The 26148-nt window shown below is 66.3% G+C and overlaps 1 protein-coding gene across 2 annotated transcripts; it reads right to left on the bottom strand.

The window, feature by feature from the left end:
• Positions 1–1209: 1209 nt before the first annotated feature.
• KIF5A (kinesin family member 5A) lies at positions 1210–23398 on the bottom strand. Of its 2 annotated transcripts, XM_065576618.1 has the most exons (30): positions 23187–23398; positions 19177–19264; positions 18859–18932; positions 18561–18665; positions 18092–18140; positions 17769–17824; positions 17211–17298; positions 16843–16967; positions 16492–16596; positions 15562–15710; positions 14797–14945; positions 14234–14409; positions 13862–13930; positions 13534–13740; positions 13263–13409; positions 12044–12232; positions 11207–11324; positions 11051–11118; positions 10528–10637; positions 10308–10409; positions 10057–10117; positions 9892–9963; positions 9521–9625; positions 8147–8167; positions 5433–5649; positions 4952–5093; positions 4675–4757; positions 4268–4295; positions 3904–3993; positions 1210–2796 (listed from the first exon to the last, which is right to left on the bottom strand). In XM_065576618.1, the coding sequence occupies exons 1-29, from the start codon at positions 23313–23315 to the stop codon at positions 3915–3917; spliced, it is 3111 nt and encodes a 1036-aa protein (XP_065432690.1). In that variant the 5' UTR covers positions 23316–23398; the 3' UTR covers positions 1210–2796; positions 3904–3914. The 2 variants fall into 2 exon arrangements, with proteins under 2 accessions (XP_065432690.1, XP_065432691.1); XM_065576619.1 differs by lacking the exon at positions 8147–8167.
• Between the last annotated feature and the right edge of the window lie 2750 nt (positions 23399–26148).

Here is a 26148-nt window from a genome sequence, read left to right as displayed (position 1 = left end):
CTCCAGGGCTAGCAGCTCTTGGGCCCACAAGCCACCTGTATGTGTGTAAAGAGAACAGGAGTACTTATGGCACCTTAGAGACTAACAAATTTATTAGAGCATAAGCTTTCGTGGGCTACTGCCCACTTCTTCGGATGCATATCCCACGAAAGCTTATGCTCTAATAAATTTGTTAGTCTCTAAGGTGCCACAAGTACTCCTGTACTTTTTGCGGATACAGACTAACACAGCTGCTACTCTGAAACCTGTATGTGTGTGTGTGTGTCACAAGGGCACAACCCCTCCTGAGACCTGGCCTGAGAGCTCCCACATATTAGATGGGAGCTGAGGCAGGTCACATACCCCCAGCTGGGCTGGATCAGAGCCAAGAGGTTCCTGGTCTCATTCCCGCTCCCGGACATCCCCCGGCCACCCAGCACAGCATCATGCCCCAAGGGGCAGCCCTCCCACCACCACCCGTTCACTGCATCCCTGCCCTCAGCTTCCCCTTCATCCCTCCTCTGCGGCAAACTGGGCTTGGGGTTCTCTTGGGCACATCCACCTCCGTGCACAGCCACGGCCCTGCGTGGGGATCAGAAACCGGAGCTCAGGGATGGTTCTGTGGGCTGGTCGTGGGCAGGCACACATGGGCTGTGGGTTGGCATCGCTCCCAGGGCTAGTGGCACAAAACTGGCAGGAGGGGTCGTGCTCAGAGCCAGGCTAATGGCTCTTCTACAGCACGCAAGGGTTGCTCCTGCCCTGGGAGGCTGCGGCTGGCTCTGGGGTTCTTTGATGTACAAAGAATGGTGGGCTGGGTGGGGCCAGTCGAGGGGCAGGAGGTCAGGTCTGTCCTAGCTTTGGCCTGCCAAGGGTTGGCTTTTCTGGGCATCAGGTTTCTTCCCCCCCACCATACCGCCTTCAGGAGAAAGCTTTCATGCCCAACGCTAGGATGTGTGCGTGGGGGTAGAGATGTTCTATTTCCCTATTCTTCAGTCCTCAAAAATCCTCTGCCCTGCTAGCTCCCATCTCCCAGGTCAAGGCAGGAGAACAGGCCCATGGGCTAGCAAAGGTTATTCCCATCCCCCTCCCATGTAGGAGCCCCCGTTGTGGACCATGCCGCTGTGCAAGGTGCTGCACAAACATGAGACCAAAGGACGTTGCCTACCCACAAGAGTTTCTTGCTCCTGTCCCATGCCCGCTGCTCCCCCCGCTCCCCAGACACCAGGGCGCTCGCTCATTCTCATCTCTTTATTGATTTTCTTAAATAAACACTTTTTACTCCAACATGCAACATTTTGGTGTGATGTGAGCAGAGGGGGAGTGGGCGGGGCCTGCGTGTTCCCACCTTGCAGGAGCGGGGCAGAGTGACCCCGACGTTGGGCCGAGGGTCCCCCCGGCCCGCTCTGCTCTGGGCGTAGTGGCCGTGGCGAGGGGAGAAGAGGGGACACACACACACGCAAGCTAGAGGCGGCCGCCCGCCGGCCCAGGAAAAAAAAGACACCGAGGTGGGTTTAGCAGCTTCGGTTTGTCCAGAACAGCGCCGTGCAGGACACCCAGCCCCCATAGGCTAAGCTGTTTAATGGGCATTGGGGGGGAGGGGCAAAGCCCCCAGGCAGATTTCACAACCATGGCAGTGTCCCCCCATTTTCTAGCACAGCGCCTCTGCCCCCAAAACCCCCCTACCTGCTAGCTCTGAGGGGAGCCCACCTTGAGCTGGAAGGCACCCAGAGGAGACGATCAGGGCGCACCCCCCCCCCGGGATCAGTAGCCTGGGGAGCGAGGCTAAGGAGTAGGCAGGTTCCAGGAGCAGGAAGGGGCCCAGCTCAGACAGCGCCATGGGGGTGGGACTCATCCTGGGGGCAGGATGCAGAGTGCAGCCCCGAGCGCCAGCACAGGTACCTCTGCCCTGCCCAGGAGCAACCCCCCTCTGGGCACGAGAGCTGGAGCTCCCCAGCATCTCTGCTGAGCCGACCGTCCACTGGTTGTGCTGGGGTCACGGGCTCTCCAGGGGTTAGTCTGACGCTGGGCGAGGCCGGGCACTCAGCCTGGGGCGAGCAGCTGTCTCCCCAGCATGGCTATGGGTGGAAGGGACAGACGGCCACTCGGCAGCCGCTGCAGCCCCAAGTCCAGATGCCAGGCAGGGCTGGGGCAGTGCTGGCAGCTGGGGGAGCTTGGGGGGGGACAGAGGGAAGAGCCCGAGGCACTGACCTGCCTGCGCTGCAGGGCCCCTTCCACCCCAGCGGGACGGCAGGCTGGGAACCAGGGGGCCGCTCCCCCCTTGAGATGAGAAGCAGGCTCCCAGGGCCTGGCAAGGCGGCCCTGCTGCTGGTTACACGTGGGGCGCCCCCGGCCGGGGACACCTGTGCCCCAGCAGGTCCCGATCTAGCAGGGGGAAGGGCAGCGCCTGGGGGATGCCACGGGCTCTGGGAGCCCAGGGCTGGGAGGCGGATGAGGGGGCGTGCGGTGAAATGGCTAATACCCCCCTCTCCGCGGGGTGCAGAGGGGCTGGGCCTGGGTTCGATGCCGGACATTCCTTGTGACGGCTGCTTAAGGCATTTTAAAATCAAGGTGGGTCGGGCCGGGCCGGACCGCCAGCCCCAGGCAGGCCGGGCCCGGACCCGACGGGCAAGCTGTGACCTCAAGGAGCTTGCAAGGACAGAGAGAGCGCGAGACAGCGAGCGCAGCAGCTGGGGAACGACACAGGAGACGAGAGAGCAGGACAGGCAGACGCGCGGACGGACAGACGGGGGTTAGTAGAGAGGCCCCGGGAAGTCAGAGAGCAGCATGCTGAACAGAGGCCTCCAGCCCGGTTAGAAACTACAAGAGAAGAGGGGATGGGGTGAGATCTCAGGCCGCCCCGGACAGCAGGGACCTGCCCCGGGCCGAGCCTGGCTCACCTGCCAGTGCTGTGCCGGGCAGGGGTCCCGCCCCGCCAGCTAACGGGGTGCTGGGGAAGGCCGGCTTGACCTGGGGGTACGAGGAAGAGGGGCAACCCCCCAGCAGTTTTCATGGTAGGAGCCCCAGGGCGACACACAATGGGGGAGGGTTAGTGCGGGAGACAGGAGGGGAAGGCACCTGGGGGTGCAGGCACAACATCGGGGGGCTGGCGGGGCAGTGCCAGTGTGACACTGGGGGGCTGTGGGAAGGTGTTGCACGCGATACTGAAAGGCTTTGGGGGGCAGCGACAGTGCTATGGCAGGGGACGGGGGCCAGGTGCAATGGGGGGGGGGTTCCCCTGGCAGGGCCGGCTCCAGGGTTTTGGCCGCCCCAAGCAGCCAAAAAAAAAAAAAAAAAAGCGCGATCGCGATCACAATCACGATCTGCAGCGGCAATTCAGCGGAAGGTCCTTCGCTCCGAGCCGGCGTGAGGGACCGTCCGCCGAAGTGCTGGATGTGCCGCCCCAAGCACCTGCTTGACAAGCTGGTGCCTGGAGCCGGCCCTGTCCCTTGGGGAGGATGCAGACAGCAGGGAGTACCTAACGGGGGTAGGGGCAGAGGCCTGTGGGCCGGTACCCAGCTGGGCGGGGGTGCAGGGGCAGAGGCCCATGGGGCAGGGTGGTACCAGGCGGGAGGGGGGCAGGGGTCCGTGGGGCAGGGCAGTACCCAGCAGGGCAGGGCAGAGGATGCAGGGGCAGAGGCCCGTGGGGCAGGGCGGTACCCAGCAGGGCAGGGCAGGGCAGAGGATGCAGGGGCAGAGGCCCGTGGGGCAGGGCGGTACCCAGCAGGGCAGGGCAGGGCAGAGCGGTACCCAGCAGGGCAGGGCAGGGCAGAGGATGCAGGGGCAGAGGCCCGTGGGGCAGGGTGGTACCAGGCGGGAGGGGGGCAGGGGTCCGTGGGGCAGGGCAGTACCCAGCAGGGCAGGGCAGAGGATGCAGGGGCAGAGGCCCGTGGGGCAGGGCGGTACCCAGCAGGGCAGGGCACTCACCATCTGCGCTATTAGCTGGCTGCTGTCTCCTGGTGGAGGGGGAACAGCTTAGCTTGTTCGTCAGCCTGGCAGCTGCAGGGCAGCTCACTTCTGCGGGCAGAGAGAGGGCTTAGCTCTGCCCTCAGCTGTGCCCCGGGAGGCCCCTTCCCACCCTCCCCCCAGTGCCAACCCCCTCCCCAGGCCAGGGCCTGGCTGCTCCAACCCCGGGGCAGACAGCCTGAACCCAGGGCTGTCTGGGGCGTGGACGACGCCCTCCCTGTGATGCCCCTTGGCTGGCGGATGCCCGGTTCCAACCCTGCCCTGTGGGTTGCTGGCCACTCCCTGTGCCACATCCCAGCCCCCCCGCGGGGGCTCCCGGCCTCACCTGTTATCGTTGATGTCTGTGGCGTTCCCTGCAGCCCGGCAGACATGGAAAGGAAAGTGCAGTGTCAGGGGGAGGCCCGGCCCCCCATCATCCTGGCAGCATAGAGGGGTCCCCGGAGGGTAGGAGCCCTGGGGTGCTCTCCCAGGACAGGCCCTGGCTATCAGGGGATCTCTGATGGGCTGCAAGTTCTGGTCCCCAGCAGGGCCCCGGCCACCCCAGCAGATGGCCACCTCCGGCCCCGGCCCTCCCCAGCCTCAGCCGCCCGCTCCCCAGCAGCCTCCACCCAGCCGCTCGGCCCAGCTGAAGCCGACGCATCCAAAGGCTCCAAACTCCCGCCCTCCCCCCCCCGTCAGGATTGCCCTTCTCCCCCCCCGCGGTGCCCCCCACCCAGGCTGGGCCCCTCTCACCGTTATCCACGCTCAGCTTCTGGTAAGGCGCCAGGGGGCCGCTGGAGGAGCCCGTGCCGCTGCTGGACGAGGAGTTGGCAAAACTGAGCAAGGGGAGACCCAGACAGACGGAGCTGTCAGAACCGCAGCACGGACAGCCGCTCCACATGCCAGGGGTGATGAATGGGGGATCCCTGCCCCAAGAGCTGGTAGTGCCCCCCCCCACTGCAGGGGGAGGGGGGCACGTGTGGCAGCCCCCATCGGGGGTTCCCCGTTCCCCCCCATCCCCGACACTCACTAGGCGTCTGGGGCGGAGCCCTGCCCGTAGGCTGCCTGGTAGTTCTGGAAGAGGCTGTTGGTGTAGCTGACGCAGTCGGAGTTGCGGGCGCCATAGGGGTTGGTGGGCGAGGCCGGGTAGTGCCCCGGCCGCACCGGCTTGGCTGAAAGGGAGAAACCTCCATTGAATCACGGCCCCTGGGAACCCCCCAGTGCAGACGTGGCAGTGAGGCGGGCCGGCGGGGGGGAGCACATGGCCCCCAGAGAACGGGGGGGTGGGTTTACGCCCTAGGCTCAGGCCATGCTGGCTTGAGGGTCCGGCAGTGTCCACCCCTCATGCCCTCCCCTACCCACAGGACCACGCCCTATGGAGAAGGCCAATGCCCTAGGAGTCGCCAAGCCCTGCCCCCCATGTGCGTGGAGGGGGGGGGTCTGCAGCCCTGACGCTGGCAGCGCCCACTCCTGTGGGAAAGGGACCCCACTGCCCCCGGGCGGGCGCTCACCGATCTGCGCCGAGTGGGCGCGCTTGCTGGAGTTCTTGTAGCGCACGGCCTCCTTGATGCGGTCCACCTCCTGCTGGTAGCGCCGCTTGTCCTTCATGGCCCCCTCCTTGGCCTCCCTCAGTGCACCCTCCAGGGCCTTAACTCTCTCAGCCGTAGCCCGAAGCCGCTTCTCCAGCTTTGGAAGCTCACAGCGCAGATCTGCATTGTCACGAACCAGCTGGGGGCGCCGGAGAGACAAGGGGGTGTCGGCGGAGGCGAGACGAGACCCCCCTGAGCCCTACCCCCCCCCCCCCCGGGAAGCAGCCGGCTCCCACCCCGCCCTATGCAGGGAGCCGCGGCACACCTCACCTCGTCTCCTGCCCCACCCCCACCCCCGGGCCAGTGGCCTGCTTCAGGGAAAGGAGCCAGCACCCCCACCCCCCCAGCAGTGGGCTAAGGGGTCACCTGCCCTGGGGGGAGACCCCCACCCCATCGGTTTGGGGCTGGGGGGTTTGCAGCCCCTCTCGCTCCATCTCTGGGATGTGCTCATGCACCCCCTGCTCCCAGGTCTGAAGCCCCCTAAGCTCTCAGTCTCAGCGCCCCCCTGTGGCAGGCAGTTCCACAGATCAATTCATCCCGTGCTACATCACTTGCACCGGGGAGTGATGGGGAACCGGGATTCCCACGCAGAGGGCAGCTGACAGGGCAGTGGTGGGAGCCGTGACCAGTGGCCCTAGGGAGGGGGCCTTGTAGAGGGCCGGGGGCTCCAGCAACCTGCCCTCCTTCTCTCGGCCCTGCTAGCGTGTTGAGGTCGGGACGCTTTCGGCAAGGGAGGCCAGCATGGGGAAGGGCAGGTGGTCATGCCCCCTGTCTAGGGGCACGGGGCGCCTCCCCATTGGCGCTCTCTCTCTCCTGTGCCCATGGAGACTTGGCCAAATTCATGCCCCTTTCCTTGCCCCCACCCCCATGTGGAGCCAGGCTCGAGGCTGCATGGCGCAGGGCACACGTTGGCTGAAAAGCTGGAGAGCCGCAGGGCAGCTGGGGGGCAGGTACCTACTGCCTCCAGGCCGACCGCCCCCCCCCCCACAGCTCTGCCAGGCACAAGCCCCCAGCAGGCCGTGCCACCAGGCGTGTGGCATGCAGGCAGCAGCGGTGGCGGGAGAGCAGAAGCCGAGCGCGTGGCAGAGGGGAGCGTGGAAGCGGGAGGCAAGCTGCGGCAGGATGGAGGGGGACGGTCGCTGTCTGGCACAGCTGCCACGGGCCAGGGGCGGGCAAGAAAATGTTTGAGATCACGCAGCAGAGAACAGAAGAACGGCCAGACGGGGTCAGACCAAAGGTCCATCTAGCCCAGTGTCCTGTCTGCCGACAGCGGCCAATGCCAGGTGCCCCAGAGGAAACGAACGGAACAGGGAATCATCAAGTGATCCATCCCCTGGCACCTATTCCCAGCTGCTGGCAAACACAGGCTAGGGACACCATCCCTGATCATCCTGGTTAATAGCCATGGATGGACCTATCCTCCATGATCTTATCTAGTTCTTCTTTGATCCCTGTTATAGTCTTGGCCTTCATAACATCCTCTGGCGAGGAGTTCCACAGGTTGGCTGTGTGTTGTGTGAAGATATACTTCTTTTTCTTTGTTTTAAACCTGCTGCCTATTAATTTCATTTGATGACCCCTAAATCTTGTGTTTATGGGCAGGAGTAAATAACACTTCCTTATTTACTTTCTCCACAGCAGTCATGATTTTATAGACCTGTCATATCTCCCCTTACCCGTCTCTTTTCCAAGCTGAAAAGTCCCAGTCTTATTAATCTCTCCTCATACGGCAGCTGTTCCATCCCCCTAGCCATTTTTGTTGCCCTTTTCTGAACCTTTTCCAATTCCAATAGATCTGTTTTGAGATGGGGCGACCACATCTGCACGCAGTATTCAAGATGTGGGCGTACCATGGATTTATATAGAGGCAACAGGATATTTTCTGTCTTATTCTCTATCCCTTTCCTAATGATTCCCAACATTCTGTTCACTTTTTTGATGCCGCTGCACATTGAGTGGATGTTTTCAGAGAACTATCCACAGTGACTCCCAGATCACTTTCTTGAGTGGTAACCGCTAATTTCGATCCCATCATTGTATATGCATAGTTGGGATTACTTTGCATTTATCAACACTGAATTTCATCCTCCATTTTGTCGCCCAGTCACCCTGTTTTGTGAGATCCTTTTGTAGCTCTTCGCAGTCTGCCTGGGACTTAACTATCTTGGGTAGTTTTGGATCAACTGCAAATGTTCCCACCTCACTGTTTACCCCTTTCTCCAGATCACTTATGAATATGTTAAACAGGACTGGGCCCAGAACAGACCCCTGGCGGACACCACTGTTTACCTCTCTCCATTCTGAGGGCCCAGCCCGGCCTGCCTGAGGGGTGCCCATGGGGAGGTGGGCACAGACCCTCCCTATCCTGCAGGGCCCATCCCGGGTGCTGCCCAAGCCCCCTGCCTCCCAGGGAAGACGGAGAAAGGAGCACTTAGGGATGCGGCCAGGGGACGGAAAGTGCCCAGGCTCTTGCCGGGCACTGTCCCTGGCACGGAGAGACTGTCCCGACTGCGGCTGGGGGGAAGGGAGGAAGGTGCCACGTCTGAACCCTCGAGTGAGCTCTGCAAACATTTCCTGCCCGGCCCAGCCCTGCCTGCCCGGTGAGGGAGCAGGCTGGGGGGGTGGGGGTACGGTACCTTGGAGACCCAGAGATCCAGCTAGGGAAAGGCAGTGAAAGGGGACACAGAGCAGTGACTCAACACAGCGCGGCACCTGGGGGCAGCCCCGCACCCCATCTGCCTCCCACGGGCCCCAGGGCATCGGCCCGGGCGCCCAGCAGCAACGGGCAGGAGACTGGGGAGGGCTCCATGGGCAGGGCCAGAGCTCGGGGCAGGGGAAGCAGCCAGGTTATTCCCAGCCTGGGCACGTGGCTGCACCCCCTCCCCCATGGCGCTGTGCTACCCCCCCAGGGACTCAGCCCGCCGGGGGCACAGGGGACCAGGAAGGCGGCAGCAGCCTGACACCCTCTCCGCCATGACGGGGAGATACACCCCCCCTAGCGCAGGGATGCGGGGGGACGGGGCGCCAAGGCACCACGGAAGGGGGAGCTGGAGAGACATCGAGAATGGATGGAGACGGGCACAAGTTGGGGGGGGGCAAAGGAGGGGGCTAGGCAGGGCCAGATGGGGTGCGGGGGAGGGAGAGGCCTAGGTGGGGACTGACAGGGATGGGGGTCAAGGCAGAGCTGGGGGGAGGGGGGGGAAAGGCACGGCCAAAGCCCACATTCGTACTCCCCGCTCTGGGAGCTGGGCATGCACTCCCCAGGATCCGTCCCCGTGCACCCCAGTGCCAGCCGGCCCAGACAGCCCCCCTGCCTCCCCACCACTGGGGAGGGGCCACTCATAGGGGAGCATTGCCTGATCTCCCCCGCGGGGTGCCCCCTCCGGGAGCAGCTCCTCCACCCCGGAGCAGGGGAGGCGGGAGGAGCAGACTCAGCGCCCGGTGCCCAATGCACGACAGGTGGTGATGAGTCTGGCGTTCTCAGCCCAGGCGCTGTGGTGATGGTCGCTCTAAGGCCCCAGGGTTGGGGGTGCCCCAGAGGAGATGGCTGCAGATGGCACTAGCTGGGGTCAGACCCAGCCAGGGGCTGGTGAGGTCAGGGCACTGGCAGCATTGTTGGGGGGGGTGGCATGGATGGGGGGGCGTCAGCCCAAACTGGACAGCAGGGCGGGGGGCTCCAGGCTCAGGATGGGCATGGAGGTTCGTGAGCAGTGCACAACACACATGGATCAGAAAATAAAAACAGACGATGCCAATGGGGGGTGGGGTCCTGTGACCTCCCTCCAGCCCCCCAATGGGCCCGCCCAGTGCCAGGCAGCAGCATAGTGTACCCCCAGGGCGGGGGGCATGTCCCCAGCCCACTCGGTGCCCCCTGGCACCTGCTCACAGCAAGTGCCCCCCACCCCAACCAGTTCCGGCTGAGCCCTCCCCACCCCTCCACGCTGGCTTCGTTCCAGCCCCCCACTCCTGTTGCAGCTGCCCCCCACCCTAGGCGCTCGGCCCCCACCTACCTGTTTGTGAACCTTTGTAAGCTGCTCCAGGTTGTTCTCAAGAAAGGAAATCTTCTGCTTCTGAGAATGGGCCCCCCCACTGTCCTCGGGTTCCATCTCTGCGCTCTGGGGGGCACAGGGATGGGGGTGAAGCATGGACACATGGTGAAGCTGGCGGGGGGGAGCTTTATCGGGGGCAGGCTGGCACCAGCTCAGCGGGGCACAGGGCTGGGGAAGCCCAGGAAGGTTGGGGCAGGGCTGTAGTGTGGATGGGGGTCCTTGGGGGACAGAGGCAGGGCAGGACTGGGGCCGGGGGGCTGGCACCGGCTCAGGGTGCAGGCCCAGGGGCACGGGGCCGGGGTCAGGGCTCAGCCAGGCTGGACTCCACTCACTTTCTTGACTCGAGTCGTGACGTCTTGAACAAAAAGCTTGCGCAGGTTGTGGAGGGTCTGGAGTTCCCGGGCCTGGGGCAGAGACAGACAGACAGAGCGGAGGTCAGGACAGGTTCCCCCCACCCCGCCCCCACCCCCCACTCCGGGGGGCTCCCCCATACTTACGACAGTCTCTTCCAGCCCCTTGAGATCCTGCTTCGACTGCTCGTGGCGCTCGTACAGAAATCTGGGGGGGGACAGAGGAGATGGGGGTCAGGCCCCACATTCCCCCCTGGGGGGGAGGGGGCGACCCCAGGGGTTGGAGCCGGTCCTGGGACTGGGGGGGCTGAATTGGCTGCACGTGGGCTGGAATCTCAGCCCTGGTCGGGGGCGGGGGGGTCTCAGCTCCGGGACTGGGGGGCAGGGGAGGGGCTCACGTCAGCTCCTGCAGTTTGATGGTTTTCTCCTGCTCCTCGTTCTTGAGTTTCTCGTAGTCGGCCCGGAGCTGCTCCAGCTCCAGCTGCAGCTTCTGGTTCAGGCTGCGGCGAGACAGAGACAGACGCAGTCAGTGCCGGGGGCCCCAGGGCACCAGCCGGCCCCCCTTGGTCCCGAGCCCCGGCCCTGTCCGGGTGTCTGGAGCCCGGGGGAGTCACTCACTCCTTCAGCTCGTCGATGACCTTCTGCTTCTCGTTGATCTCGTCCCGCAGCCGGGCCAGCTGCTTGTGGTGGGCTTCCCGGTGCCCCTCCAGCTGCAGCTCCAGGGCCCTCTGCACCACAAGGGCCACGGTTAGAGACGGACCCAGCCAGGGGCCCCACGTGCCCCCAACCCACCCCCGGGGGCCCCAGACCAACCCACCGGGCTCCCCAGCCTGCTCCAGCGGCCCCAGACCAACCCACCGGGCTCCCCACATCCCCCTCCGCCAGGCCCCCCACCCTGCCCTTGGGGCCCCATATCCCCCGCGCCGGGCCCCCCATCCCCACCCTGCCGAACAGGCCCTAGATTTCCCCCCACTGGGCTCCCCATTCCCCCCTCATCCTGGGGCCCCAGATTCCTCACCCCCCCCCCCGATATTCCGCTCCTCTGGTGAGTGGGGAACAGGCGGGAGGAAGAGAGCCCCTTCCCCAGCACAGAGCCCCCTGCCATCCCCCCAGAGCTCCGGCTCTGCCCACCCCCACACACCTTGACCTCGTCAGCATCCTGGATCGGGTCCTGCTCCTGGTCCTTCCGGGCCGCCTCGTGCACGGTCTCTGCAGGGCCAGGAGCAGAGGGTTAGGGGGACCCCAGCCCCCTGCCCCACAGCCCCCTGCCCAGCAGGGGCAGGCCCCCCACACGCACCTTGGGCCTGCAGCTTGGCCAGCTCCTCGCTCAGCGTGTCGTACGACTCCTCCAGGTGCCGCTTCTTCAGCTCGACGCTGTGCATGTACTCGCTCAGGGACCGGATCTTGGCCTCGTGCTGTGGGGGGAACAGGAAGGGGGGGGTTATGGGCAGCCCCACGGCCCCATCACGCCCTCCCTCAGCCCCATCTCCATCCCCATCCCATCTAGCCCCAACCCCACATCCGCCCATGGCCCCATCCCCATCCCACCCAACCCCAACCCCACAGCCCCATCACACCCACCCTCAGCCCCATCCCCAGCCCAATTAGCCCCAACCCCACGGCCCCATCACGCCCACCCACAGCCCCATCCCCATCACACCCGGCCCCATGGCCACAGCCTCAGCCCCATCACACCCGCCCTCAGCCCCACGGCCCCATCACACTCGCCCTCAGCCCCATCCCCAGCCCATCTAGCCCCAACCCCACGGCCCCATCACACCCGCCTTCAGCCCCATCCCCAGCCCATCTAGCCCCAACCCCACATCCGCCCATGGCCCCATCCCCATCCCACCCAACCCCAACCCCACAGCCCCATCACACCCACCCTCAGCCCCACGGCCCCATCACACCCGCGCTCAGCCCCACGGCCCCATCACACCCGCGCTCAGCCCCACGGCCCCATCACACCCAGTCCCATCATACCCGGCCCCAACCCCAAGGCCCCATCACACACGTCCACGGCCCCAGCCCCATCACACCTGGCCCCAGCCCAGGAGCCAGCCCACAGCCCCTACCCACGACCCCCAGCAAGGCACCACCCCCATTCTGCCATCCCGCGGCTCCCGCCCCTCACCTGGGAGATGAGCAGCTGGCAGGCGGCCAGCTCCCGGCCCGTCACGGCCATCTTCCGCTGGCACTCGACCTGCAGCGCCTCCAGCTGGCGGCAACGCTTCACCACCCCCTTCACCTCCGCCTTGATCTTGCTGATGTAGAGCCGGGCGACCGTGAACTCCTCCTCGATGGCCCCGCTGATCTCCACCGGCTGGGGGGGCAGGGAGCTGAGCGCCGCCCCTGCCCCATCCCCACCCCGCTGAGAGCCGCTCCCTCCCCCATCCGCCCATGCCCCTCCCTTCCCCCCATCCCCACCCCGCTGAGAGCCGCTCCCTCCCGCATCCGCCTCTGTTCCTCCCACCCCGCTGAGAGCTGCCCTCTGCCCCTCCCCCAATGCCCCTCCCTTCCCCCCACTCCACCCCGCTGAGAGCCGCTCCCTCACCCATCCGCCTCTGTTCCTCCCACCCCGCTGAGAGCCACCCTCTGCCCCTCCCCCATCCGCCCATGCCCCTCCCTTCCCCCCACTCCACCCCGCTGAGAGCTGCCCTCTGCCCCTCCCCCATCCGCCCATGCCCCTCCCTTCCCCCCACTCCACCCCGCTGAGAGCTGCCCTCTGCCCCTCCCCCATCCGCCCATGCCCCTCCCTTCCCCCCTCTCCACCCCCCCTTCCCCCACCCAGTTCATCCCCCACCCCACTGAGAACCGCTCCCTCGCCCATCCGCCTCAGTTCCTCCCACCCCTCTGAGAGCCACCCTCTGCCCCTCCCCCATCCGCCCATGCCCCTTCCTTCCCCCCACTCCACCCCGCTGAGAGCTGCCCTCTGCCCCTTCCCCATCCGCCCATGCCCCTCCCTTCCCCCCACTCCACCCCGCTGAGAGCCGCTCCCTCCCCCATCCGCCTCTGTTCCTCCCACCCCACTGAGAGCCGCTCCCTCGCCCATCCGCCTCTGTTCCTCCCACCCCTCTGAGAGCCACCCTCTGCCCCTCCCCCATCCACCCATGCCCCTTCTTTCCCCCCACTCCACCCCGCTGAGAGCTGCCCTCTGCCCCTTCCCCATCCCCCCATGCCCCTTCCTTCCCCCCACTCCACCCCGCTGAGAGCTGCCCTCTGCCCCCTCCTCCATTTGCCTCCCTTCCCCCCACTCCACCCGCCCTTCCCCCACCCAGTTCATCCCCCACCCCGCTGAGAGCCACCCTCTGCCTCCCTTCCTCCCACCCCACCCCCACCCCGCCCCCTCTCACCAGCTTGATCTCCCCGTTGCCCACAATGACGCTGAATTCGCTCAGGTCCTTCATGAGCCCGTTGAGCACCTCGGCCACGCGCTTGCGCTGGCGGGTGCCGAACTCCTGCAGACGCTGCAGCTCCGTCTCCAGGGCCAGCAGGGTGCTCTGGGGGGGGGGGGGGGGAGAAGAGCAGCTCAGAGCCCAGCCCGGCTCAGCCCCGGATCACCCCCCCCCCCGCCCGGCTCAGCCCCGGATCACCCCCCCCCCCGCCCGGCGCCGCCCCGCTCACCACTTTCTGGGACAGCTCGTCCACCAGCAGCTGGTTCTCCTGCCCCTTCTCCTCCGCCTCCTGCGCCTTCTGGTCGTAGTTGAGGGCCAGCTCTTCCAGCGCCTGCAGCACCTCGCGCACCTCCTCCTTGGCCGAGTCGTTCTCCGCCTGCAGCCGGCCCAGCTCCCGCTGCACCTTCTCGTTGTCCCCGCGCGTCGACACCAGCAGCTGGCGGGGGGGGGGGGGCACAGCCGGTCAGGCTGGGAGCCCCAGGCAAGCGCCCCACCCCAGGAGAAGAGGGGGCTCCCCTGGGGTCCAGCCCCCTCCCTCCCTCTGCCCGGCCTCTCACCTCCTCCTGCTCCAGCATCTGCTGCGAGAGCTTCTCCATCAGCTGGCTCTGCTGGTTGATCTCGTCGTCCTGGGGGGGGGGGAAGGAGACGGGGGGAGGGTCAGAGCCACCCGCCCCACGGGCACCCCCCCCGAGCTGCTGCGCGGCACCCCTGGGAACATCAGGTGTCAGGCGGGGGGCTCTCTGGCCTGTACTGGCTGGCAGGTTCGGGAGGGGGGGTGTGTCTTGGTAAGCCTGCAGTGTGTGCGCCCTGGCATCTCCTGGGGCTGCAGGAATGGAGGGGGCTGGCCACAGTAATGGGGGGCCATGGGGGGGCAGTGGGCACTGGGGGGGGGCAGTGGGCACTGGGGGGGGGGCAGCATCCTAGCTGACCTTGTCGTCCAGCTGTTTGTACAGTTTGCGGATCTCCTCCTCGTACTTGTGCCGCTCCTCCTCGGAGATGCGGATGACGATGGACGAGGCGTTGTCGTTGACGGGCGTCTCGTCACAGGTGTCGGGCGCCGGCGTCTCCTCCTCGCTCAGCTGCTCCGTCTCTGGCACGTTCTCCCCTGCGGGGGGAGGGAAGGGGGGGAGGGCAGGGTAACCCCCTGAAGCTGAAACAGGGACCCCCCCACCGGCTCCCAGGGATGGCCAGAAACTCAGCCCTGGAGAGCAAAGCTCTCTTCCCACAGGACATGGTGAGCTCCCCTTCCCACCCGGATGCCTGGGTCCCCTGGCCTGGCCTCACCATTCCTCTAGCAGCAGGGTCAGCTCCCCCTCCCTACCCGGACGCCTGGGTCCCCCGACCAGGCCTCACGGTTCCTCCAGCAGCTGGGTGAGCTCCCCTGTCCCCACCCGGACGCCTGGGTCCCCCGACCAGGCCTCACGGTTCCTCCAGCAGCTGGGTGAGCTCCCCCTCCCCACCCGGATGCCTGGGTCCCCCAGCCCGGCCTCACCGTTCCTCCAGCGGCTCAGCTCAGCCTCCAGCTTCCCGATCGTCTCCTTCAGCGTCTTGTTCTTCTCCTTCTCCTTCTCATACTTCTTCTTCCACTGCTCGGCCGTCAGCTCCAGGTTCACCGACGCTGTGTTCTTGATGGTCTTGGCCCTGGAGGGGAGGCGGGGAGGTTCCTTTCACATGGAGCCCACGAACCAGCCCCGCCCCCCAGCCGTGCCCCCCACTCTCCAGCGCTGCCTCCCGGGGCCAGAGCCCCCCGGGGAGTCGATCCCCAAGCAGCAATGATCTCTCCAGCTGGGGTTTCCCCTGAACTCCTCCTAGCGCCCCCCTCTGGTTCCCCCCCCCCCCGGCTCTGCCCACCCCCTGGATCTGGGACACCCCGACATGGGGAACCAAGCGACCCCAGTCCAGCCCTCAGCCTCTCCTGGCACCTGCCCCGGCAGCTCCTGAGAGGATTTAGGGCCACTCCAGGCTCCCTTCCGGGTTGGGGCGACTGTGACCGGCTGTGGTGGGGTGGGGGGAATCCAGCCTGCTGCTCCCGGCCCATCCCCAGGGGGATTTGCAGCGCCAGAGCCCAGCACACACAGGCGGGTGGGGGAGTTGCACCGGGGTAGCGGGTGGGCAGCGGGCGGCCCCACAGGGAGGGGCCTGCGGGCCCAGCGAGCGGGGAGACCCCCGGGGTAGCAGGTGGGCACCGGCTGGCACCAGAGGGAGGGGGGACCCCAGGGGTAGCAGGCGGGCGGCGCCGCGGGCGTTGTTCCGGTACCGTTGGCCAAACATGAGGGTGGACTTGGTCTCGGCGTCGTTGTAGCTGGAAGGCGAGCAGCAGATGAACATGGTCGTGCGGCAGTTCCCGCCCAGCGAGTCCTGCAGGATCCGCGTCATCTTGCTGTCCCGGTAGGGCACGTAGCTCTTCTGCAAGGGGCGCGGGAGGGGAGTTATGGGGGGGAGGGGGGCGCTGGGACGAAGCGGGAAGGGTCTGTAACAGGTTTTTGACCCCGATGTGTGCCTGCCCAGCAGACCCTGGGCACTCCCTGTGGCCGGGGGACTCGCCAGCCTGCAGAGGGCAAGGGGGGCTCGCGGAGTCCACAGCCGAGCGTGTGAGCCACCAGTGGCCGGCAGGGCCTGGGCGGGTCTCCCCCAGTAGGCACAGCCAGGGCGCTCTCAGGCTGTGAGCAGGTGGGAGTGATTCGCCCCGACACCTTGGGTCACCCCGGAAAAATCATGGGGGCACCTCGGGGCAGGTGGGAGGGGCACAGAGGGGAGGTTATGGGAGGGGTGTCCTGGGGTGGGAGGGACACCCTGGGGCACAGAGTGGCTGGGGGGAGGGAGGGGTGCCCAGGGCACAGGAGGGCTATGGGAGGGGTGCCGTGGGGCACAGAAGGGCTGGGGGGGAGAGATAGGTGCCCTGGGGGGAGGGAGGGGTGCCCAGGGCACAGGAGGGCTATGGGAGGGGTGCCGTGGGGCACAGAAGGGCTGGGGGGGAGAGATAGGTGCCCTGGGGGGGGGAAGAGGGGTGCCCAGGGCACAGGAGGTAGCCAGGCTCAGGTTCCCCAGAGGAGGTGAGGAGAAGTGGGGGGGCCTGTCATGGTTGGAGCGAGAGGGAGACCCTGAACTCCAGCTCTGGGATGGGGGGCAGGGGGATCCCACCCCCGCAAGGAGCCCGCGGGGGTGTGTGTGTGTGTGTGTGTCTCACCGTCCCCTCGGCCAAGGCTGAGATGACGTTGCCCAGGGCCGACAGCGACTTGTTGATGTTCTTGGCCTCGTCCAGCACGGCCCCTTCGGCCCCCGTCTTGCTGACCTGCCGGCAGAGGGGGTGTCGGTTATGGGGGGGCTGGGGGACTCCTGTCCCGATGCAGGGCGTTGCCCTCCCAGAGGGGTCTCGGCTGCAGGGGTGAGCCAGGAGCCTTCTCCCCCGGGACCCAGGCATCCGGGCAGAGATCCCGAAGCAGGGTGGGGCGGTGCCTCTGGAGGGCCCATTGGGGGGGGGGTCCCAGCCCTGCCCACCCCCGCACACTCTGCATCCCTTGCCCCCCAGCCCTGGCACCTTCTCGCTGCCAGCCAGGTCCACCAGGTAGAGTTTCCCGCTCAGCTTCTGCTCCGTCTCCATGTTCTCCTGCTTGATGTTGATGAGGAAGATACTGTGGCTGCGGGAGCTGTGCTCGTTCATGTCTGGGGGGAGACGCAGGGGTGGGAGGCCTGCTGGCACCGGCCCCCCCAGGCCCAGAGCTCCCACCCGAGCACAGAGCCTGCCCTGATCCCCGGGCAGTGAGTCAGCCGGGCCCCAGCCCCCATCCACTCACCCAGCCCTGGGGGCCAGGGCTGATGGTGACCCCGGGACTGGACACCTCCCAGGCCAGGGCCCGGCCCCAGGGCACCTGCCCCCCCCCCCAGGCTGGTGCCCCAGCTGCTCACTGGTGACAGCCACGTGGCGGTTGGATTTGCCCTCGTCGATCACGTCCAGGATCTCCTCCGGGCTGGAAACAAAGCGCTCGGTGCAGCCCTGCGGGGGGAAGGGGGGGGGTCAGCCTCGGGTGGGGGGTCCTTACCCCCCCCCCCACTCCCATCATGACCTCAGATGGGGGGGTCCTTACCCCCCCACCCCCACAGCCTCCCTCAAGCCGGCCCTCCCCGAAAGCCTCACACGGGGGGGGGGGGGGGCCTGTCACCCCCCCCACAGTCCCCCATCCCTTCACATTGTGGGCTCCTCACCCCCCACCCCCACAGCTTCCCCCAAGGTGGCCCTCCCCCACAGCCCCTCCTCAGGCCCCCACCTCACACTGGGGGCTCCTCACCCTATCCCACAGCCCCCACACCACAGGGGTCCCCCGCTCTGCTCCCCACAGCCCCGCCCCCCGCTTCCCCTTATGCAGCAGGTGATTCTCTTCCAACCCTCTGGGTGCTCCCTAGGTCCCCTTCCCCCCTCCACAGCCACCCCCTTGCTTCCCCACACGAGGGGACCCCCCCCCTCACCTTGACGTAGGGTACCCGGTTCTTGTCCTCATGCACCGACAGGTTGGTCTTGGTCACTGGGAAAAGAAAAGGCTGATCTGGAATGGGGGGGGGAGGGCCCATAGGTGGGGGGCAGCGGGGGCTGGGGAATCGGGCCCCAGGGGTGGGGGGCAGCGGGGGCTGGGGATCACACAGGGCCCCCCAATAGCACCCCCTGGCCTGCTCCCCCAGCTCAGCCACTCAGGAAGTAGAAATAGCCCCCTCTGCACCCCGCCCCTTGACCCCCCCCCCCGGTGACCCCATCTGAGCCCCCCTTCCCCGCTCTCCTGGGGGGCATCACTCACCATCCAGCAGGTCCCGGATTTTGTCCAGGTAAATTTCAAAGTAAGAAACCTGGGAAAGAGCGAGATGGAGCCACGTGAGCACAGATGGGGGGGGGGGGGATGAGCCCATAGGGACCCTCCCCAGGCCCCCAGGGTCACCCCCTGCAGCTCGCTCAGGCCCCCATAAACCTCCCCATCCTCTTCCACCTCAGAGATCCCCAGTGCTTCCCCCCACCCCAATCTGAGGCCCTCTTCAAATCCCCCCAGAGTCTCCCATCAGCACCAATCCCAGAGCCCCCCCCAGCTCTGACCCCAGAGCCCCCACAGGACCCCCTCCCACACCCACCCCAGAGCCCCCCCGAACCCCAACCCCCATGGCTCTGACCCCAGAGCAATCCCTGGACCCCCTCCTCCAGAGCTCCTACCCCAGAGCCCCCCTGAACCCCCTCCCCCACAGTTCCCATCCCAGAATCCCCCCCCATACACACACCTTGATGTGGAACTCCAGGTTCTCGTCCATGGCATAGATGTGGTTGAAGATGTCGCGAGCGATGCGCGGGATGATGCCCATCAGCTGGGGGTCGTGCAGCTTCCCCTGGGGGCAGAGGGGGGAGGTCAGTCGTGGGGCCCAGTCTCCCTGGGGAGGGGGCCTAGCTCCAGCCCCCTCCCTCCCTCCCAGCAGATTTTAGGGGAGGCCAAGGGGCTAACTTCCCGCCCCACTGCCCCCAGCACCAGTCCCTCTCCCCGGGGGGGGCATCACCCTGCCCCCCCAGCCCCACCTGTCTCACCTCCATGGTGTGGGTCTTCCCCGACGACGTCTGCCCGTAGGCAAAGATGGTGCCGTTGTACCCAGCCAGCACATCTGCAAGAGACGGGGGTAAGCGAGAGCCCCCTCCCCCCACACCGCCTCCTCTCCTCCCCTGCCCACTCTCCCCCACCCCTTACTCCCCCACTCCCCTCCCCTTCCCCCCGCACCCACCCCATCCACACTCCCCCAGCCCCCCCCACCCTGCACTGCTCCCTGCAGCTTGGATCTGCCCCCCCATCCTCCCCCCACTGCTAAACTCCACGTTGGGGTGCCCCCCTCCTCCCCCTTCCCCGCTCACCCTTGACGATCTGCATGGCACAGGCATGGTACACCTGCTCCTGGGTGGTGTTGGGGGGGAAGACGCGGTCGAAGACGTAGGGCTTGCCCTGCGGGGGAAGCAAATGGGGTGGGTCAGTCCCCAGGCAGAGACCCCCACCTCTGCCAGAGGGTTCACCCTGTGGCCCCCAGGCCTAGTCCCCCCCACCCCCCTCTGTGCCCCCTCCCTCCCTGGCACTGAGGGGATGAGCCTGGTGCCAACACACAGAGATAGAGCACCCCCCTTCCCCCCCCCCGGCAACTGCTTCTCCCACTGCCAGGTCCAGCAGGGAGGCGTTTCCTGGCTCGCTGCCCCCGGCCTGTGCCCACCCGGCCCGGTAGAACAGGGCGACCCCCCCATGCCCCCAAGCCTCCTGGGTGCTGGGGGGGGGGGAATGAAGTTCCAGACCCAGCAGCAGGAATGGGGCATGGTATGGCGGCCCGACACCCCCCGGGGGGGAGACCATCTGCCCCCCAGCCAACCCTTCCAGCCCCAGCCCCTTACCCGGGGCTGAGACGGCCCCTCCCTGCAGCATTGTTAACCGGGGGGGGGGGGGCTGGCAGGGCGCCAGCTGGGAGGGGTTGGCAACATTCAATAGGAATTAGCTCCCCCTCCCAGGCAGGAGGGACCCCCCCCCAACAAGAACCACGTGGGGAGGGGGGGATGAGGCAGCATGGGGGGGGAGGTCTTGGCCTCCTGAGCTGAGGCCTCTGCCCACCCCGGTCCGGTCCGCATGGGGCACACAGACCTCAGACAGGCTCCAGTCCATCTCCCCCACTGGAGGCGGAGGCAGGAGGCCAGGCCGGCGCCGGGAGCTGTCCAGGTGCTGGAGACGCCCAGGCCCAGCTCTGCCCAGACAGGACGGCAGCTCCCCTCACGGCGTGGGGGGCAGGGCTGGGACCCCCGGGAGGGGGGTTTGGGGACGGAAGAGCCAGGGGACTGACCGACCTCTTGGAGGGGCCAGATCCCACCCCCGGTTCAAGAGAGACACGGGACATTATTGATACAGGAGCCAGGCACAGAGCTGAGTAGGTGCCGTGCCAGCTGCCCCCCAGCTCTGCCGGTGCCCCTCACTCCCGACCCGCAGGCCCCTGTTAGCCCAGCCCTGGGCTCCCCTGCCAATGCCCCTTTCTCCCGCAGTCTGGCTCACTCCAGGGCAGAGATGCCAACAAAGCCAAGCCCAGAGGGGAAGCGGCAATGTGCCTGAATGGGGAAGTTGGCCAAGACCCAGCAAACTCATCCCACTTGTGACCTTGGAATGCCGCACAGACAGAGCCGAGCCGTACCCGCCCCCACCGAGGAGCCCTCTCCAAACACCCAGCCTAGCCCGCGACCCCCACTCCCCAGTCATTCAGGCCTCCCGGAGCCCCCCACTCCCATCCCCCCTGCTTGGCTAAGAAACCCCTTACGCCAGCAGTGCCACCCAGGGGGGGCAGAGTATTTGTGCCACTCATTGGTACACCTGCAGCCCCGATGCCAGAGCTGGGGCCCACAGAGAGACGCAGCCCACACCCAGCTCTCCCGCTCCTGTCGCCTCTGCCCAGGGCTCTCCAAAACCAGCGACTCGGGAACCACAACAAGCCAGAGAAAGGTTCAACCCAGGCCGGTGCTGGCAGCTCCCAGCTCGCCCCCATCCGTGCCAGGGCTCTGCAAACTGCCCACACCTGGGCTGCAAGCCACACACCCCTCCCCTACCCCCCCTAGCCCGCCTGGGGGACCAGGACTAGAACCTGCAACCTTCAGCACCAGCCTGCCCCATGGCGCTCCAAAGCACTGGAGCAGCTAGTCCCGTATACATCCTCTAGGACAGGACGTTGGGGGGGTGGGGGGAGCTGCCAGCCTGGCACTGACTCCCAGCATGCACCTGGCAAGGTCTCAATAAATAATAATGAATCCGCTCAGACCCCTCCGCTGGCTTGTTATTGTAGGTTCACCTGCAGGGGCTGGCTTTTGGTTATGAGGGCTGCGTTGTTATGGTACGGTTACCCACACGGGCTGGGTTGTTTTTGTAGGGTCACCCAAAATGGCGGGGTTGTTCTCGTGAGAGCTGGTTTGTTATTGTAGGGTCTCCCGCGAGGGCTGCTTTGACGGCGCGTGAGCTGCCGAGGATAAAGCCCCCACAGACGGCCAGGCTCAGACTCTCCGGTGACGGGGGCTGTGTAATGGCTACGCAGCAGGGTGCCCAACCCCGTTAGGCTCTTCTGCCAATCCCAGGCCCAAACCCCTCATCCCTCTGCTCCCCTGCCCCACAACCTCGTCCCTGTGGACGCGAGAGCCTCCTGCCCCGCGGGCGGCCTCCCTGAACCGTTCCGCCCCTCCCTGCCTTGCCTCAACCCCCCTCCCCCGCCTCAGGCCCCCATGCAAACCCCCGGGGGCCCTAAATGAACGGGGGAGGGGGAGGGGGGATTCGGGACCAGCTGCTGTAGGGCGGTCACCAGCCAAGCTCGTTAATCCGGGAGCCGCGGCCTAATCCCTGCCCAGAGAGAGCTTCCCCTCCCCGGTGGCCTGCGCGGCCCCCGCCAAGGGGACTCCGTGCGCTCCGGCGAGTTCTCCACCGCCCCCACCCACCCCGCCGTTCCCCAGCCTCAGACGAGCAGGAGATGGGGGGAGGGGAATGACCATCCTGGCGTCGTCTGGAGCCGGGCGCTGGGCACAATGGAGGGGAGGCGCTGCGGGGCTGACAGAGCCACGCGGCCGGCATTGCTGCTGGGCGCGTGGATAGACAGGAAAGGGCCTTTATGCCAGGAGGAGAAAAGTGCAGGCGTCTGCCTTCGCTCGGCACAGACGCCCCCCAGCTCCGGTCAGACGGCAGAGGGGGGGGTGTGTGAAAGAGCCAGACCAGGGGGACGCAGACTATGGGAGGCAGCGTGGTCTAGTGGCTAGAGCACTCAACTGGGATAAAGGACAGCTGGGCTCTAACCCCAGCTCTGCCCCTGCCCTTGGGTTCCCCTCCCCTGCTCAGTGACTCAGTTTCTCTTTCAACCACTTGTCTACTTAGCCAGGGAGCTCTGGGAGGCAGGGACTGTCTCTCACTCAGTATCTGCAACGCCCGGTCAGACAGGGGCCCCTGATCTTGGTCAGGGTCTGCCCCAGTGCGATGGGTGGGGGGGGCCATCTCAGCTGGAGCGTCTGTAACACGCGTCCCAATACCAGACCCTGCTGAGGGAGCCCGGGCTAAGCACGACCCTCACTCTTGGCTAAACCAAGGGGCTGATTTTGACAACCCCACCCTGGGGCCCTGCTCTGCCCTCACCTGGCCTATGGAGGGGCCCGGGATCCCAGGCTCCTCGACCACCCAGCCAGGCGGGCAGCTGCAGACAGAGCCACGTCAGGGGCGTGGACACCTTGAAGTAAACAACCTGCAGCCCATGGCGCGACCTGCACCATTTGCCCCCCCCCCGGCTCTGCCCGCCCCGCAGGGGCACCGGGGCGAGCTGGCACCGCCAGGCCGCAGACCTGTCCACGACTAGGGCGGGGCTTTCACCTTTCACCCTCGCAAGGTCAAGGGGGGGGGGGTGAGGCAGCCACTTTGCGGGCTAGGGACAGACAGACGGACAGAAAGAGGGGGGATGAGGCAGCTGGAGGGGCTGGATGCAAGGGGGGCCCCCATCCCAGTGGGGCCCCCATCCTGGTGGGGGCAGGGATGGAAACCATTGATTCCTATTTTCTATGGGTCATGCACCAGTAGCCAAATCCCCATCCCTACTGGCCACACCCAGTTGCCTCCGCTGGGATGGAGGATCCGCAATACACCCCCCACCACCACCACCCCCGCCACCTGCCACCCCCTCGCCCCCCCCTTCCTGGCAGCCGCAGAGTTCGGGCTGACGGAGCTTTGGTGGGGGGCTGGGGGGACCCCACACAACTCCCCAGCTCTTTGTGCGCTGGGCACGGGGCCCCCTTCCCCCCAGCCGGGCAGCCTGGGGCCGATGCCGCAGCGGGGAGAGGGAAGTTGGGAGGGGGGGCCCGCACCGGCGGGGGGGGGCACTTACCCCGAGGATGACGCTGTCGTCCCCTTGGAAGAGGGGGATGAATTTGTCCCCCCGCAGGATCTCCGCCTGGTTCAGGGGCCGGAATCGGCAGAGCACCTTGATGCTGCATTCGGTGCTGGGCTCGGCCATGCTGGGCGCTGGACTGGGCCGGGGGGGCGCAGGGCCGGCACTGGGGGGGCGCTGGGATGAGGGGGCGCAGAGCCGTGGGGCGCAGGGCTGGCACTGGGGGGGCGCAGAGCCGTGGGGCGCAGGGTCGGCACTGGGATGGGGGGTGCTGGTCTGGCACTGGGGGGGGCGCTGGGATGGGGGGGCGCTGGGCTGGTGCTGGGATGCGGGGACGCAGGGCCGGGGGTGCTGGTCTGGCACTGGGGGGGCGCAGAACCGTGGGGCGCAGGGCTGGCACTGGGGTGGGGAGCGCTGGGATGGGGGACGCAGGGGTGCTGGTCTGGCACTGGGGACCCTGCTCGGTCTCTGCTGCTGCGAGGGGCGGGTGCTGGGGGCGCAGCTGCTGGAGACGCTCCCGCTGGTCCGGCTTCGCCTCGCCCGTGTGAGCCGCGCCGGGTCCCGCTCCTGCGCCAGCCCCCGGTCCCGGCGTCCGCCGCAAGCACCGGGCTGGGCTTAGCCACGGCGCCAGCCCTTAAGGTGGAGCGGCCCGGATCGCTTAAGGTGGCAGGGCCCGGCTGGGAGCCAGCAGGCCGGGGGAGGGGTCCCTGGAACCAGGCCCGCGCCCCCTGCCCTGGCCCCAGGCTCCCGCCCGCCTCCGTCCCTTTGTCCCCGCTCCCGACCCCAAACCGCTGGGTCCTGAAGGGCAGGCTGAGGAAATGCCGCCCTGCCCCCAGCCCGGTGCCCGCTTTACGGGGGGGTCTTGGGCGCTGAGACTGGCGACCTGCTGGGGGAACCAGCACCAGACCCATGGTGGGGAGGGAGAAAATAGAGGGCGAGTGAATCACCCACGAGCACCCCATGAACCCAGGAGTCCTGGCTCCCAGCCCCCTGCTCTGACCGCTGGACCCCCCCCCCCCCCAGAGCTGGGGAGAGAACTCAGGAGTCCTGGCTCCCAGCCCCCTGCTCTGATCTGGGGCTGGGCCGGGGGGTGCTGGTCTCGCACTGGGTGGGGGGGGGGGGGGCGGCGCTGGACCTCATTCCCCTTCCAAAGCTGGGGAGAGAACCCAGAAGTCCTGACTCTACCCGACTCTAACCAGCAGACCCACCCTCTCTTGATCCCAAGGTGTCCCAGTGCTGGGGGGGCTGAGCTCAGGAGGGGGGCCTGGGACCCAGAGTTATGCAGGAGCCCAACCCTCCTCCCTCCCCCCACACTCGGCCTGGAGGCCGCTTAGCTGGGCAGAAGCTGCACATGTCAGACGGGGACGGGGCACACGGAGCCAAGCAGCCCTGGCGGGGTCCCTGGGCACCCACAGGCCCACAGCCAGCCCTTCCTCTCTGCTCCTGGCCTTGGGCACCAGGGCAACCCGGCAAGTGCCAAAGGAGGCCATCAATGCCCAGTGGGTCCCCCCATCCGGAGATGCTTGAGCTAGCTAGACGTTCCTCTGCTCAGGGCAGGGGTCACCGGGAGACTTCTCCAGACTGGGCTGTCCAGGAGCTCAGATGATCGAATGGTCCCTTCCGGCCTTAAACGCTGGATGAGCTCCGAGAATCCCCCTCTGGGCCAGCACTGGAGCTGTTCCGAGGACCTGGCCCCTTTGCATTCGGACCCCCCCCCCCCTGTTCAGCTGCTGTTTTAAGGGAGACAAAGGGTGGAGGAAGCCAAATTCCAGGGCTGAAGCCTGAGGCCGCTCTCAGAACCCTGTGTGACGAAGTGGGACTGTTCTTAATGTTTTCCTCAGTTTCCCCTATGCAGTTCTTAAGTATCTAGGTGGTGGGATAAGGGTGTCTGGTTGCTGCAGAGCAAAGGGCCAGGGTACATAAATGCCCGACACTCTGTCTCCTGGCAACTGATGGCCTGGGCCCCTTCTCTGCAAAGGTGCCAACTGAAGGTGTTGGAGACAAAAGGATCAGGTGACCTCCTGGCCCGGGAAAGAGACAAAGCCCAGAGAAGGAGGGGCTGGACGGGGGTTGGAGTTTGGAGCTACCTGGGGACTAGGCGTGAGGGCAGACGTGGGTGTCTGGCTCTCCTAACCCCAGAATGGACCCGGCCGAGAGGCCCCATTCGCCGCTGTACCTACAAGCTCTGTTTTAGACCATGTTCCTGTCATCTAATAAACCTCTGTTTTACTGGCTGGCTGAGAGTCACGTCTGACTGCGAAGTGGGGGTGCAGGACCCTCTGGCTTCCCCAGGACCCCGCCTGGGCGGACTCGCTGTGGGAAGCGCACGGAGGGGCATATGCTGAATGCTCCCAGGAGAGACCCAGGAGGTGAAGCCGTGTGAGCTTCTTGCCCTGAAGACAGTCTGCTCCAAGGGAGAGGAGGCTCCCCAAAGTCCTGACTGGCTTTGTGGGGAGTAGTTCTAGAGCATCGCCCGGGGACTCCGTGACACTGTGTCCTGGCCCAGATACAGCCACAGCTCCAAGAGCAGCCTCTGCTTTCGGGGTTTCACTTGAACCAGCTCTGGTCCTTCTCAGTGGCGCTGATAATGTTGCTTCCTTGTTAGCACCTGTCCAGAGGGCCTTGGAAAAATGTGGGGCCTCGTGTATGCATGAGTGGGCATGCATGTACACGTGCGGGCATGTGTGTACGTTTGTGGGTATGCGTGTGTCTGCATGTTTGTGCATGCATGTGTACCTGTGTGTGCACGTGTGTGGCCCTGTGTGCATGTGTGTCCATGTGTGCATTCACGTGCCCGTGAGTGTCTCTGTGTGCATGTGCCTGTGTGCGTCTCTGTGTGCATGTGCCTGTGTGCATCCATGTGTCCGTGTGCATGCATGTCTCTATGTGCATGTGTCTGTGTGTACTTTCATGTGTCCATGTGCATTCACGTGTATGTGTGCACACCTGTTTCTATGTA

The sequence above is a fragment of the Chrysemys picta genome, chromosome 22, assembly GCF_011386835.1.
Source record: "Chrysemys picta bellii isolate R12L10 chromosome 22, ASM1138683v2, whole genome shotgun sequence".
In the NCBI taxonomy this organism is placed as follows: Eukaryota; Metazoa; Chordata; order Testudines; family Emydidae; genus Chrysemys; species Chrysemys picta.
The sequence above is the reverse complement of the archived record's forward strand: the minus strand, read 5'-3'. Positions and strand labels throughout refer to the sequence as shown.

What these genes read in the sequence shown, in the direction of transcription:
- KIF5A (XM_065576618.1), bottom strand. Translation starts at nt 23,315, where the DNA reads ATGGCCGAGCCCAGCACCGAATGCAGCATCAAGGTGCTCTGCCGATTC. An exon ending in ACGACAGCGTCATCCTCGGG is followed by an intron (nt 19,265 to 23,186) that starts GTAAGTGCCCCC and finishes CTTCCCCCGCAG; the next exon opens with GGCAAGCCCTACGTCTTCGA. An exon ending in GTCATCGACGAGCTGAAGGA is followed by an intron (nt 10,410 to 10,527) that starts GTGAGTGACTCC and finishes GTCTCGCCGCAG; the next exon opens with CCTGAACCAGAAGCTGCAGC.